This window comes from Petaurus breviceps, unplaced genomic scaffold, assembly GCF_028583685.1.
Source record: "Petaurus breviceps papuanus isolate PSGF00001 unplaced genomic scaffold, PetGlider_PUasm1.0 90294, whole genome shotgun sequence".
Taxonomy (NCBI): domain Eukaryota; kingdom Metazoa; phylum Chordata; class Mammalia; order Diprotodontia; family Petauridae; genus Petaurus; species Petaurus breviceps.
In genome coordinates this window covers 409,393-424,525 of record NW_027187208.1, presented here as the reverse complement: position 1 = coordinate 424,525, position 15,133 = coordinate 409,393, and the positions used below count along the sequence as shown (strand labels likewise).

Below are 15,133 nucleotides of genomic sequence, written 5' to 3'. Positions count from 1 at the left end.
CACAGAAAACAACATTTTAGGGTGGGGCTTGAGTACAAGCTCCCCATCATTCCTCCTCCAACAAATGGGATTTTAAAAGCTTGGGGTAAGGGGCAAAGGTCTCTTCGTCCATGGCTACTTGCTGCTGAAATTGGATGTAGAGCTGTTCTTTTCCCAAGAGATCCCATTTGAGAGGTCAGATCCTTAGCCAGCATTTGAAATTTACTTGATGTCAGGTCTGGGGGTGACACGTCACAGTTGTGGATAGGGGGTGACATCCAGCTTAAACTATCAGGCATTTACAGGTGGAGGGTATCAAGCCTGTAGAAACAAATCTAGCAAACAAGGCAAACAGACAAAAAGCCAAGAAGAAACAAGGAGACAATAACCAGAAATATAGTAGACATAGGATCAGTCATGCTTATGGAGTCCATGAATTCACTACTGTATCCTCACTCATGGTAAAATATATGAGTTAAGGGTCCAATTTTGTAATCATCTTCTCATGAATAAACAATAGGTACAGTGTTATCCTTCCCATGTGCTATAATCTCCGCACCTTCCATTTTACCCATACTTCAGCTCCCAATTTTATTCTATCAGTAGAACCAAATTCTTCAATTCCATCAGATAGTTATTTTGGAAGAAGGGTCAGTTTTTACAACTGGCATTGTTTTACAAGGAATGATAGATAATCACTTGAATTATTCTATCATTTTTACAAAACTGTATGGCCTCTTCACCTAAATTATGGAATGTCACAATAATTTTTCCTTGATGATTAGAATCTATTACTCCAGCCAATGCATATATTCCTCAAACTGCTAATCCTGAATTGGGTAAAATGTGTCCAAAGTGATTTTTAGGGATTCTTATGCATATTCCAGTGGGGATTTTTCTTATTTCTTTTCTGTCCAACCAAAAGTCTTCTAAGCCATGTAAATCATACCCTGCCAAACCAGGTGTTCCTGGATACAGTGCTGGTACATCTGGCCTCAAAGTCTAATACTCTATATTTGGGATCATATATGTTTGTTGTTTTCTAATTTGCAGAGTTGGGGTCATCATCCTGGCTAGAGGTGTACTTCCTTTCAATGGTCTATTATTCAAATTTTGTAAAGCCATGAACAAGTTATCCTTCCAATGTTGCTATGAATTATTGGAACTTAACTTCCTTAACTGTTCTTTCAATAATACACTCATTCTTTCAATCAACCCAGATGCTTGTGGATAATATGGAATAGGATGTATCCATTCTATATTGTTTAGTATACGATACGTCTTCATTTCATAAGTTTTGAAATGTGACCCATTGTCACTGTGAATCTTCATTGGGGTTCCATAATAAAGACTTATGAGATCTAGAGTTTTACAGGTGTTTTTCTGGGTTGCATTCTTATAAGGACAAGCCAGTAGTACACCTGAATAGGTGTCAACACAAGTACATATAAATTTGCATATTTTATCTTGTGGTAGTGGACCAATATAATCGATTTGCCAGATTTAGGCTGGGACTTTTCCTCTTGCTAACTCCCCAGTTACTACCCAAGGAACAGTTCATTCCTTTTCCAATTGACATATATTACATTCTTCTGCTATCTGTTTTAACAGTGAACGAGACATACTAATACCTCAATCTTGTGCCCATTGGTGTGTTGCCTGGACCTCTAAATGGCCAGCCATTTGGTGGACCCATTTTGCTAATACTGAATCATCAGTTGTTGTCAAAATGGGGACAATATGTTCAGCAGCAATCTTTGCTAGTTGATCAGCATGAGTATTGTTCTCACATTCTGGCATGGTGAGGGCCACGTGAGCATGTACGTGAAAAACTGACACATCGGTAACCAAAGACATGTTCCAGATATCTTCCCATAATTCTTTGCCCGACACTTGTTTGCCATATATTTCTCAATTTTGACTTTTCCACATGGGCATCCATGTAGCTAACCCATTAGCTACAGCCCATGAATCAGTGAATATATGACACTATCCTCCTTGTTCTATTTTGATGGCTTGATGCATTGCCATAAGTTCAGCATATTGACTACTAGGCTGCTGTTTTCCAGTGTCTTTTTTGACCCAAATATTTTGCTGTTCCATCAGTAAAGCAAGCCTGTCTCTTTTGTTCTTCAATTAATCCATCATATCCCTCATTCCATTTTACAGAGGACTGTACCAACTGTTGCTTTGACTCAGGGGGTGTGTCATTCCTCTCAATTTCTATGTTTCCTACAGATGCATGTAGAGCAGACACTCTACTTTTGCCTGTTTTTCCTCTATTTTGAATATACCACTTCCATTTGATTATACTAGCCTCTTGGGCATGTCTAATTATGTGAGAAGCTGGGGTACTCATTACCCAGGTCATAATAGGGATTCCAGGTCTTAATATCAATTTATGGCCCAGAGTCAGTTGTTTATTCTCTACCAAAGCCCAATATGCAGCTAACAACTGCTTTTTGAAAGGTGTATACTGAACTCCAGCTAAAGGAGGTTTCCTACACCAAAATCCCAAGGGTACATTTCAGCTTTGTTGTTTTTACCATAAACTCCAGTTTGTATAATCATCCTGTACAGTCACTTGTAATTCCACTAGGCCATTTTGCATGGGCCATAAATCTAAGGCCAATTGTATGGCAGCCTTGGCTTCTTCAAAAGCTTTACTCTGCTCAAGTCCCCAGTCAAATTCATATTTCTTCCGTGTGACTTTATATAAAGGTTTCAAAATCTGTCCCAGATGTAGAATGTGGTGCCTCCAGTATCCAAACAATCCTATGAACTTTTTGGCCTCCTTCTTATTGGTTGGGGTAGGAAAATCTTGAATCTTTTGCTGGGCTTGCGGAAGAATCTCTTGTAGTCCCTTATTCCACTGTATACCCCAAATTTTTCCATTTTGGGCTGGTCCTTGAATCTTTTCAGGATTAATTTCCCACCCTTTACTTTTCATATGGTCAATTAGAAGGGTCAAACTCTTCTCCACTTCTTTTGCATCTTTTCCCTGTATCATTATATCATCAATGTAATGCATAAGCTTTAATTCATCCAACTCCTCAGCTACAATCCTGTGACAAATAGTGGGGCTATGTGGGTATCCTTGCAGCATGTGGGTGAAAGTACATTGTCTACTCTGCCAAGGTAAAGCAAACTGGTCCCATTGTTTAGGGTCTACTGGGATGGTAAAGAAGGCATTTGCCAAGTCAATAACTGTGTACCAAGTCCCATCATATTTCTGGATCCTTTCTATTAAGGTATGGTATCTGGAACAGCAGCATACAAAGGAGGAGTCACCTTATTCAATTGTCTTTAATCCAGTCTTTCTCCACATACCATCTGATTTTCATACTGGCCAGACAGAATTATTCCATCATGTGGTTGTAGGGACTAACACTCCTGCTGCAAGATATTCCTTTATAGTGGTAGTAATTTCATCTTGGCCACCTGGCATACTATACTGCTTTAGAGTAATTACTTCAGAAGTTTCAGGTAAAGTGATTGGGTCCCTTTTTATTTTTCCCACTAAAACTGTATTAATTCCTATCTTCCTTACAGCAAATTGTTTTCTTCCTTTAAGTAAATTCAGAGTCATACTTTTTAATATATTTATTCCGATGATGTATTCAGGAATGGGTACAATAAGCACAGTATATTCTTTCTCAGGTAATTTTGCAATTATCATTGTTATTTTAACTTGCATGGCTGATATTTCAGCCCTTCCTAAAACTGTGATGGTAATAGGAGTTCCATGTTTATCAGGGTAGATAAATGAGGTCCCTGCCCTGTATCAATTAAGGCCCTAGTTATAGTAGTTGATCCATTCTTCTAATATATTATTAAACCAATATGGGGTCTTCAATCTCCTCTTGTGCATTTCTTTAATCTGGGTGCAGGCTTGGCCTATTTCTTATTCTCTCTGAAGGTGTGGCAAACTTGGATACAATGATTCAGTAGTATCTGTAGGAGTGGTTCCTACTTTCCTATTCAATTGAATATTAAATACCTTTTCTAGGTACATCTTAGCAGCTCTTCAGATGGAATGCCATCTATTCTTCTAAAATCCACCCCTGCTCTCAATAGAGGAGTACACAATTCTCTTCTTGTCAATCTATTTTGTCATTGAATCCTATGGCTATTTACTCTTCTTGCTCCAGGAAATTTATCTCTTCCCTATTTCCCTAAGTCAATTAATTGTGAAATCTTATCCAGCACCTCCAAAAGAGGGTTTCCCCCTTCCCCAATTAATAGAGTCAAAATTAGATGCTTATAAGCAGGAGGAGCCATCTTGACCATGATATTTCTATGAGGAACTCCTAGGGGGACATCATGATATGCATCTGCATCTCCAAGCATGATAGAAGTTTTCATTACATTCTCCTTTAGCTTTCTCATACAGTCTCTGACTGAGTACCAGGGTCTGTCTCCACCAGGCCACATAGAGTCAGCAGGATATTGCCTATGGCATCCCTCTGCAACTAAAGCTAACAGACTAGTTCTGTTATTACCTCCTTGTGTATGGTGATCCCTAAAAGCTTGGTATACAAAAGGATTCAGATTGATGCCTATGAATTTTAAGCAATCCACACTATCTAGTGCTATTCCTCTGGCTCCTTCATCACTGATTCTTACCATCCAAGACATAAAGACTCTCCCATTCATTGGGTGAATCAACTCAATATATCAGTCACCTCCTGTGAGTAAAATACTCAGTTATCTCTCCGTACTGTGTTTGGCCTTGGTGGTTCTCCTCCCTTCTTCTTACTATGGGGAGAACTTCTGTATTAGAAGATTCCTCATTGAACCTTGTTCTATTCTCCTCACACACATTCTCCTGGCAGTTGTCAGGGCAGCTCTGCTCAGCCTGTGTGAAAGCTGCATGCATATTCCTACTGCTAGTTTTTTGCATCTTTTTGGCTACATGAACAGTAGCTTGTTCTCCTACCATGTGAGACCCTCCAGCTTGCTGTTCTAAAGGAGAGCCAGAATGCTGTGGCACAGCAGAATCCTCACACAAACCAGGCATCTCCCTTGCCATCTGAGCTTTTTCCTCCAGCAGCTTATCTCTATTTTTACACATGAGACAATAACTAGTTAGCAAGACCCAGCCTCTTCTGCACAATCCTGCCAGTTCTTTGCCTGGTTCTATGGATATTCCTTGCAAACATCTTTCCAAATCTCTGGGTTCTCCTTTCTGTAGCCTTGGCTCCCAGTTTTCACAGAGTTCTGTGTTTTTAGCCCATTCTCTTGCTAGAGAGGAAAAAGGCAATTCCTTCCATCCAGGGATAGCCATTTCTCCCTCTAAAGCCCTCCTGCTTCCAAATAGAGGCCTGACATTTTGTGATCCCATCCTTGTCACCAAATGTAACAATAATGCAGTATTTACAACACCCAGGGTGGTTATGAATATTCTGGTAGAGTTGTGAATCACAAAATGTAGCAGACTCTCCACATGGAGGGTGGAACCAAAGCCTTTATTCAAATACCAGAAAACCAAGTCACAGAACCAGAAAGCCAAAGTAATTACAGTAGCCACAAAGTTGATACAAATGCTTAATGCAGTGAACACCCACATCCCCAATCCTTCACAACAAAACAGCAAGGATCCTCCTCTCTCACTCATGGTAGCTCCTCAGCCTGGTTCTTGGAAGTTCTCAGCAAAAGTTCCCAAAGGAAAGGTCTCAGCAGAAGAAAGGTCACAGTAGAAGTTCCAGCCTCCAGATGTTTACCCCAGGAAATTCTGCCATTCCCAGCTGAAGCTTTTCCTTATAGATGCCTTAGCTCCTCCCTATTCTGCCACTTCTTGTTGCATCAGCAACTTCCTCCCAAGGTGTTAACTACTTTTGTGTTAATTAAAATAGCTTACACAAGGTGTTAACTTGAAACAAGGTGCTAAGTACCTGCTTACTTGCCAGTACAAAGAGGCATGGAAGATCTTCAGATTCCATTAACATTACACCAAGTTTGATAAACTTAGCTCTTCTCAGCAGTACAATGATCTAAGATAATTCCCAAAGACTCATAGTGGAAAATGCTATCCACATCCAGTGAAAGAACTATGGAATCTGAATGCACATTGAAGTATACTATTTCTTTTTTTTTCTTTTTTCTTGGTTTCTCTCTTCTCTTCTGACTCTTCCTTTTCAACATGACTAATGTCAAAATATATTTTAAAAAATAAACAAGGATTGGGAAGGAGTTTATCAATAATGATGTTAGGATTTCAGTGGTCAAAGTAAAATGGCTTTAGGGAAGTGCATACTGAATTGTGATTGGTCCAGTAAGGGGTAATTTTATCTAAATAAGGATTAGGGTTCATGGTGGTAGTAGGGAACATCTGACTAGCTTTAAAGAACTAGCATAACAGGAAGGAGATGAAAATGGTATTTCAGCAGTAGTACAGGGAGAAGGCTGTTTGGATAGAAATTAGGTATTGGGAGATCTTGGAGCATTGGATGAGAAGACATTCTTTCCTATAAGTAGACCAAGATGGAAAGCAATGAATTGGAACTTAGAGTAAATTAAATTCAACTCAACAAATATGTATTAATCAGCTACTGTGTATAAGTCCCTATACTCACCACTGGGGAGAGAATGATTAAAATTGACATAGTCTCTCACTTCAATGAACATATATTTAATTGAGCATAATACAACAAATAATATGAGGGAGGGTATGTTGGAGGAAAGTAGAAGTCTAGTGTTGGAAGAAACTTCTGAGGTAAAAAACATTTTCAAATGGGGTCATCAAAAGGCTTCCCTGAGGAAACAGCAAGTGAACCAACCTCTGAAGAAAGGATTTCAACAGTCACAGATAAGGAAGGGGATCATTCCATTTATGTATGTTGAATTACAGGAGATCAGGGAGAAGCCTGAATACAATTTAGGTGGAATGTAGAATGATGGAAGCATAGCAATGTCAAATAATGTTGGAAAGGGAAGTTGGGGAAAGATCCTGTAAGGTGAGAGAATCCAGGCTAAAGAGTTTATATTAAAATTATATTAAAATACTGAGGTCTGAGTAGAAATTTTCCAAATCAGGAGAAGATGAACCTATCATAGGGAGAAGACATAGGTTACCAGAAGTAAAAGGAGATTTTCCCCTCACTGGAATGAGAGATGATTGCTATTCTTGCTAGGGAGAGACGATTGAGCCACATGACTTATTCAAACCATTTTGCATTCTTGTCTTCACCTCTATCCTCCACATAGCTTTGGTCTTGCTAGACTCCAAATGCCACAAATCCAAAGCATCAGGCCTTTATGCTTCTACATATATCATCCACATGCAGTGATGCTATGGGGGTAAGAGAGGAGAGTGAATATATTTCCTGTGGAACTCCTATATTTTACACCCTCACCACATAGATACCTTCTGTGCAGCATTCCTCCCAAAGTAAAAGCAGGTTTTGATTAATTGATGTTTTGTCCTCTCCTGTAGCCATGTCTACACCAGGGGATAATGGTGATGAACCACCCCATGGAGGACCAGGAAGACGAGAGCTGGAAGAGAAGCTGAGAGAATTGGGGCTGGATACCCAGTATTGGGTGCCTAAGCTTCAGGAATACTTGGGTGTGACCTCTACCCAAGCTTTACAACTCCAACAAGAGAGGGAAATTCTGGCATTAAAATCCCAGGCAAAATATCCTTGGGAGAAGCCGGCATTGGAGAAATTCCTTAAGCTGTCTAGTGGCCAGGGCTCAGAGCAGATGGAAGAGAAACTCTGGGTGACTTTGAAGGACAGACAAGAGTGGGCACAGTCAGTGTTGAAGGAGCTGAGGGAGATGCAGGCAGAAGGCAAAAGTCGCCAGGAGGGGATTGTTGTGGAAAAAGAAGAGGAGCTGAGGCAGGCCATGGAGATCCCACCCAAGTACTGGCTACTCCCTGAGAAACCTCTAATGGAGGTCATAGAAAACATGGAGAGACACCTCACTCTGGTAGAGGGCACACTCTCTCATAGGGAGAATCTTTCTGACAGGGAGCTCCTCAAAAGGGTGTCAGGTGGCCTTGCCCTGCAGGGCATTTACCAAACCAATAACCCTGCGGATGTTTTGGGGAAGAGAGAAGAACTGCTCAGCCTCCCAGAGAACTTCTTCCTGCTCAGCCCAGCCCAGGGAACAAGGATGGAAACAATGGAGTTTTTGTCTTCTCATGAAGAGTCCATGTTTACTGAAAGCATGGAGAAACTGGGCTTCAGTGTTAGCTTCTTGGCTAAAGGTGGAGGTTGGGGATTTAACCTGGAGACCAGCACCAATGCCACCAGATCTTCTGACTCTAGAGAGGTTCATAAGTCACACTCTGAGCACATGTACAGCTGTACCACCAAGTTCTGTTATATCCCACTGGCCTCCTGCCACTTTTCACAGGACCAGCTCCATCTGTCCAGGTCAGCTCTTCAAGAGTTAAAGCAGCTGGAGCAACTTCTGGGTCACTCCAATGGGGCAGAAACTCATCTGAAGCATAGATGTGAGGCATTTTTCCAAAGGTTTGGCTCTCATGTGAACCAGGGCCCACTGCACTTGGGAGGAGTGTTCTGCTGGAAAGCTGTAGCTGAGGGCTTCAGGTCAGAGGAGCTGCAAGATGTCAGGCAACAAGCCTCAGAGGCACTTGATGTGTACATTGGAGGCAGCTACAGTGGCTTTGGGGTGAAAGCTGCAGCCACAGTCAGTGCATCAAACTCTAAGTCCCAAATGGCTTCTCACAATACAAGCTCCAGCAATATGCTAGCAAGATTCCAAATGTCCGTATACCAAACAGGAGGCCCCCCAGAGGTGGATTCTCTTCCACAGTGGAAAGCTGGCCTTGTGGCCAGTAACCAGACCTGGTGTGTCATTGACCGCGGCTATCAACTGGTGCCTGTCTGGGACATCATTCTGTCTAACCACAGACAAGATTTTCAGGATCCTTTACGACTGACTCGCTGCCTCACAGACATTTACACAGCCCTGACTGGACGATGTGCAAGGACCCAGGATGGAGAGGAATTACTAAGAGCAGTGGCGGATGCCAGGTCTTTCCTGGAAGAAGTAAAATCTTGGGAAATCACTCAGCCTGAGGAGAAACTGATGAAACTGCTTGATCTCAAGCAAAAGTTGAGTGAGAAAAGTATGAACTCTAACACGTGGATTAACATCTGTCTCAAAGACTTGGCTCTGCAGCAGTTCTTGGTGCAAATTGTCAATTTTTGCAAGGACTTCCCAGTTCATGAAACCAAATTCATTAAGTCCCAGTTGCGTAGCCTTCTGTATCCTTATGTCTATCAAGTGGAAGACTTCGCACAGCGTCACTCAATCATGCAGTGGGTTTTCCATTCAGCAAAGGAACAACAAGACATCCGTGTCACAGAGTTTACGGAATTCATTCAGATCTTAGAAAAGGCAAAGAATGTCCTTTTTGAAATAAATCACGACTCAGAGCCCTTAGGAAAAATGGAAGAAGCTCAAAGAAAGGCTACTTATAAGATCAGTTTGTCTCTCAGCTCCTTTCTAAAGGCCTTGAAACAGGCAGAGGAGTCAGGAACACACCTACTCCTGCTTTCCATTGCAGCTGGTGCAGGATACAAGGAGGAAAACCAAACCTTTCACTGTCTCCTAGGATATGAAGAATTAAATTTCCTGTTATGTGAAATGAAAGAAGCCCATGAAAAATACCAGTACCTTAATAAGGAATGTGGCTATAGGGCTCAAGCATTCCTACTGCTCACAGGGCTCACAGTAACTCCCAGACCTAAAGCTGTGTCTGCAGAAGAAAAGAAGCAACGTTTGAAGCTCATGCAATCTCACATGGGACAGTCATGGTCCAAAGAAGTGCTTCATGTCCTCTTGAAACCAAGGGTTGGTCATGATTGGGAAACTCTGGAGAAAGATCTAAATTTCCTCATCAGTGGGGAATATGAAGCTACAGTGAATTGTATACAGATGGACCAGGTGAAAAAAGAACTGGACAGTGTCTCTCAGAGAAAGAAAAAGACACGTGAACTTGAAGCAAGTACAATCACACAGCAGGAAGTGATAAAAACTTCCAACTTTCTAGAGTTATCCAAGAGGCTTGGTCTAGAGCATTACTATCCAAGGAAGGTGCGTCAAGCAGATTTCAATCTGATTTACAAGGCCTCTGTACATGACACTCAGCCAGGGACAGACAAACAATTGCCATTTTATTTCCTACAGAAGCTGTTGATGCTGGATTACAAACTGAGATACTTGGTTTGTAAAGGTAATGGAGACACAAGAAGTAGTGGTATAACAAAACTGACAAATCTTGAGGCTGACAGTGCAGATCCTTATGATGATTTGTTTGATGATAAGATCACACCCTCTCTCCCCTTGTTCCCAGGCCCATCGCACATCCACCCAATGGACATCCAGATGATGATTTTTCACTGTGCAGATGATTTCATGAGACAATACATTTCAAACAAACTTTCCATTTGTCAATTTGCTCTCCCTCTTGTGGTTCCCAATCCCTGTCCTTCTGTAATAGAGTTCCCACTCTGGTCTCTCAGCAAAATCAAGAGAAGCTGGAGACAGGTGGAGAAATCATCAGGAGAAGTCACAGTCTTCAATTTTAATAACCAACTCATCTCTCAGGCACCCATCCCCATCGTGTCCTTTATAAGAGTCGTGAGTTCTGCTTCTTCTTCCAAATCTCAGATCTTGAACTCTCTCCTGAGTAAGCACAAACATGATGCTTTTTTCCACCGTCACTGCCGAGGCAACAGCGAATCCTGCCTCTTAATGAGAGGTATGGTGGAGATCTCATGGTTCTGTCCAGCGGGGAGAGATGAGGATAGATTTGAAAGGTGTGTTGCCTTCACCAATCTCCGTGGAGATGCCAAAGATTATGAGATGCAGCTCAGATTTCTGCAGGAAATTGCTTCAGTCACAGTGGTCCTTGTGTCTACTTCTGATAAAAGTGAGAGGACTGTCCAAATAGTCCGGGACCTTTGGAAGTCATCAAAACCTTTGGTGTATTTGTTTGATGATAAAGACAAGAATGTGGGCAATGATTCTGGCCAGAAAGTGAGGATTGGTATAAGGAATAGAAATGAGGCTGAATTAATGGATGAACTCACAAGTGTCATCAATCACTTGCTGAAGTCTTCAGGTCCCTTTCTCAGTCTGGAAGACTGTGCTGAAGTTGCTCGGCGTCATGGCTTTTTTGTAGATGTGGACAGGAAGGAGTGTCAGGAGGCTAAGGGAAAGGCACAGGCTTTGCTGGCCCTCATGAAAGAGATGAAATTGTCTGAAATGAAGGAGAGATTACTGCCCCTTCAAGGAGAGCTTTGGCACCAGTGGTGTAAGAAGGACAAGGAGCTTTGTCACCTTCGAGAGAAAGGGAACCGAAGCCTTGAACAACACAAGAGTGAGATTGAGACAGAAAAACAAATAATAAGACAAACACAGCTAATGAGGGCATTTCCACTCAATGACTTGATGAGATCTGTGCTTGAAATCCTCCAGTCTCACTCAGAGAAAGACAACAGCACTGAGCTTTACTTCCTACAGTGGCTGAGCATGTTCATGGACAACCTGACCAGAGGTCACTTGGAAAAACTCCAGAAGAGGTACAACCAGTTGTGGACCCTGTTGCTGGCAGAAAACCAAAAGGGAGCCAAGAGTGCCTCCTTGAAACGACTCCAAATAGAACTAGAAGCTGTTTCCAAGGAGATCAGGGATTCCTCATTGGGTATTGAACATCTCCTGAGAGAGGTTGGCCAGATCTATGAAGCTTTGGAAGAAGCTTCTTCCCAAAGGGACTCTGTGTTCTTCTCTCTTCCTCAAATTGCTGCTGACCTGATGGTAGCTGGGTACCCTCTTGAGCTGATGGATGGGGATGCTTCCTATGTACCTCTGAAGTGGGTAGAAGCTGTTTTTGACAGATTGATTGAGAAAATTGGAGACCAGAAGGTCTTTATTCTCTCTGTTCTTGGCCTCCAAAGCACAGGGAAGTCCACTCTGCTGAATTCTATGTTTGGTCTGCAGTTTAATGTCAGTGCAGGGCGATGCACCCGAGGAGCTTACATGCAGTTGCTGAAGGTGGAGGACACCCTCTGGGAAGAGCTTGGTTTTGGCTTTGTTCTTGTGGTTGACACAGAAGGACTCCGGGCCCCAGAACTCAATTGTAAATCACAAAATTGGGACAATGAACTGGCAACTTTTGTTATTGGACTTGGAAACTTGACCTTGATCAATATATTTGGAGAGAATCCTTCAGAAATGCAAGATATCTTGCAAATTGCTGTCCATTCCTTTCTGAGAATGAAACAAGTGAACATTTCCCCAAGCTGTGTCTTTGTACATCAGAATGTGGGGGAAATCACTGCCAAAGATCAAAACATGGAAGGAAGAAGGAGACTGCAGCAGAGACTGGATGAAATGGCAGCTATGGCTGCAGAACTGGAGCAGTACTCTGGTATTACCTGCTTCAGTGATGTTATTCGATTTGATGTCAACAGTCATGTGCATTACTTTGCTCATCTATGGGAAGGAGATCCTCCAATGGCCCCTCCCAACCCCAGTTATAGCCACAACATCCAGAAACTAAAAAGAGGAATTATCTTAGCTGCCAAAAAAGAATCCAAAGGCAGTATCCTGAAGATGTCTGAGGTGAAAGTCCGGATCCATGATTTGTGGAAAGCCTTGGTGAGTGAAAACTTCATCTTCAGTTTTAGGAATACCCGGGAGATCATGGCCATGGTCAAGCTTGAGACAATGTATAACAACTGGACCTGGAATCTAAGAAGTCATGTGTTGAAATTGCAGTACCAACTGACCAATCAGATTCAGAATGGGGAAATTCAGGACCTGCCGAGAAGTTCTATTGAGACTAATATTGCAGAAAAATATGAAACCATGAGGCAAGAGCTTCAAAGATATTTTGATGAAGACCAAGACAATGAAATCCTTATCCAATGGAAGGGAAACTTTGAGAACATCCTGAGAAGTCTTAAAGAGGCACTTGTTTCAGAAAGCATTGAAAAGTCCAGTGATCTCCTTAGTTCAAGGAAAAGTTACAATAAACTGGATCAAAAGAAATCAGAATATGAGAAAGAATTGTTGTTTATAAGCAGAGATGTGGCTCTGTCCTTAATGGGTAAAGAATTAAGTGAGGAGCAGCTGAAAGACACATTCAGTCAACTTTGGTTAAACTGGGTCTGTGAAGTATCCTCAACTTCTCCTCCTGCTGAAGATCCCAATATTGATGTTGATTTGGAGAATGTCTTTCTGCAACATTTTAAAAAGGAGTACAATGTGGTAAGCAAACTTCGAGATCATGACAGAAAGAAAACATTTTCCATTGATTATGAGAAACATGTCAAAATGAAGAAAACATGTAAGGTTTACAGCCCTTCCATAGCAGAGTGTGATAAGGAGACCATAATGCAAACTACCCAGAACATTTGCTCTTTGGTCACTGAAAATATTGAAGGTAAGATGAGAATGGGAATGGATTATAATATAAGTTACTTCCATGAAATAATGCGACTGATAGACCAGAACACTGATTCTGCATCTGATGAGGAGCCGTACACATTTACAAATGAATATAAAATAGATTTGTCCTTATGTTTATGCTATGGAGCAGTAGCTAAATTTAGGGACATGCACACAGCATTCAAGAGAGTTCTTGATCCTGTCACATATCTAGAAAGCAAGAGAAAAGATTTCTTTATGAGTTTTAAGATTTCCTGCCAACGTGCAACCTCTGTCACAGCATTTGCTGACTTCCTGTGGAGCAAGCTCACTACTGCCCTACCTGTATCCATTAGGAAGAAGATAGCCATTGACCTTGCTGGGGAGATTAGAGCTAACTGTCCTGCCTTCAGTGGAAACCGTTCCAACCTGGAGAAACACATTCTCATCTCTTTGGCTAAGGAGGAAAACTTTGAAAATTATTTGGAATACATAAACCGACCAGAATTTTTTTTTAAGAATTACATTGAGAAGGAGATCCAAGCATACTGTATAAGTAGAGGGAATGAGAAATTGAAGAATTTTTTAAGTAATAGCTTGGAATTTTTTAAGAAAGTCATCCTCTCTGCTGTTCATGAATCTACTCTGGTGGCTAAGGACCAAAGCAATTCTGCCTCTGTATGGCTAGACACATTGTGTAATCACCTTGGGCGTCACTTGACCCTTCCAAGAGGAGACTTAAGAAGCATTGAACACCAGGAGATAGTTGACATCGAATTCCTCAAGGAAGTCATGAATGAATTCCTGGATACCAGAATCCAAAAGGTAGGAGAAGCCTGTGAAATTGCATCTATAAGCAAAGTGGTATCTGAGATTCAGGCCAGGCTCTCTGATCAGCTCAGTGGCTGCTGGAAGCAATGTCCCTTTTGCAAAGCAATTTGTACAAATACAGTAAAAAATCACTCTGAAAAACACAGTGTCCCTTTTCACCGTTCTCAGGCTGTCAGAGGCAGAAGGTGGTTCTTCACTAATATGTTTTCAATTAATTTCTGCACCAGCATTGAGACAAGTAATGCTTTGTTTATGTTTGTTAGTCCTATGCTATCTATAGGTGATCTTCAAGCACATAGTGAACTTGCCACATGGAACATCACTCCAGACTCATCTGCCCAGCCATACTGGAAATGGTTTGTGTGTCACTTCAGGTCACAATTAGAAGGGCATTACAATTTGAGATTCAATGGCAGAGGTCAGATTCCTGATGCGTGGTTCCGAATCACCAAGCAAGATGTGCTGAATGATCTGAATAAATAATAATTCTCAGTGAACCAGAATGTAGAGCATTTCATTTGAACAGAGATGCAAATTGCCATCCTGAATGCTTATAATTGTTCACATGATCACCAACAGGGCAATAGTGTACCTATTTTCCCACATATCCAACATTTCTTGTTTTTCTGTTCTATCATGTTAGCCATTATGATGGGTATAAGCAAGGCAGAAGAATTTCTAATCAGACCCAGATATAGTGGAAAAGTTCCCAGTCTCACCCATAAATATCAGGTGTGAGTGAAGTTTGAATAGGGAGAATTTCCTTATTTATGGCAGTAACAGGAGAATGATGATTCAAGGTCCCTGCAATAGGTCAAGAATTCATCTAATCAAAGGCTAAAATTCTTATCTGTCTGACACAGACTTAATAGGAGAAAAATAGAAACTGATAGACCTAAACTTCTATGGGCAT

General features: G+C 41.5%; 1 protein-coding gene across 3 annotated transcripts in view; it reads left to right on the top strand.

Moving 5' to 3' along the window:
* Positions 1-14,717, top strand: part of LOC138176911 (interferon-induced very large GTPase 1-like) — a 60,661-nt gene extending 45,944 nt beyond the window's left edge. For all 3 annotated transcript variants that reach the window (XM_069107843.1, XM_069107844.1, XM_069107842.1), the window contains one exon: positions 7,415-14,717. In XM_069107843.1, the coding sequence (XP_068963944.1) occupies positions 7,417-14,703 (7,287 nt within the window). In that variant the 5' untranslated portion in view covers positions 7,415-7,416 and the 3' untranslated portion in view covers positions 14,704-14,717. The remainder of the gene's footprint in view (positions 1-7,414) is intronic.
* The last annotated feature ends 416 nt before the right edge of the window (positions 14,718-15,133 follow it).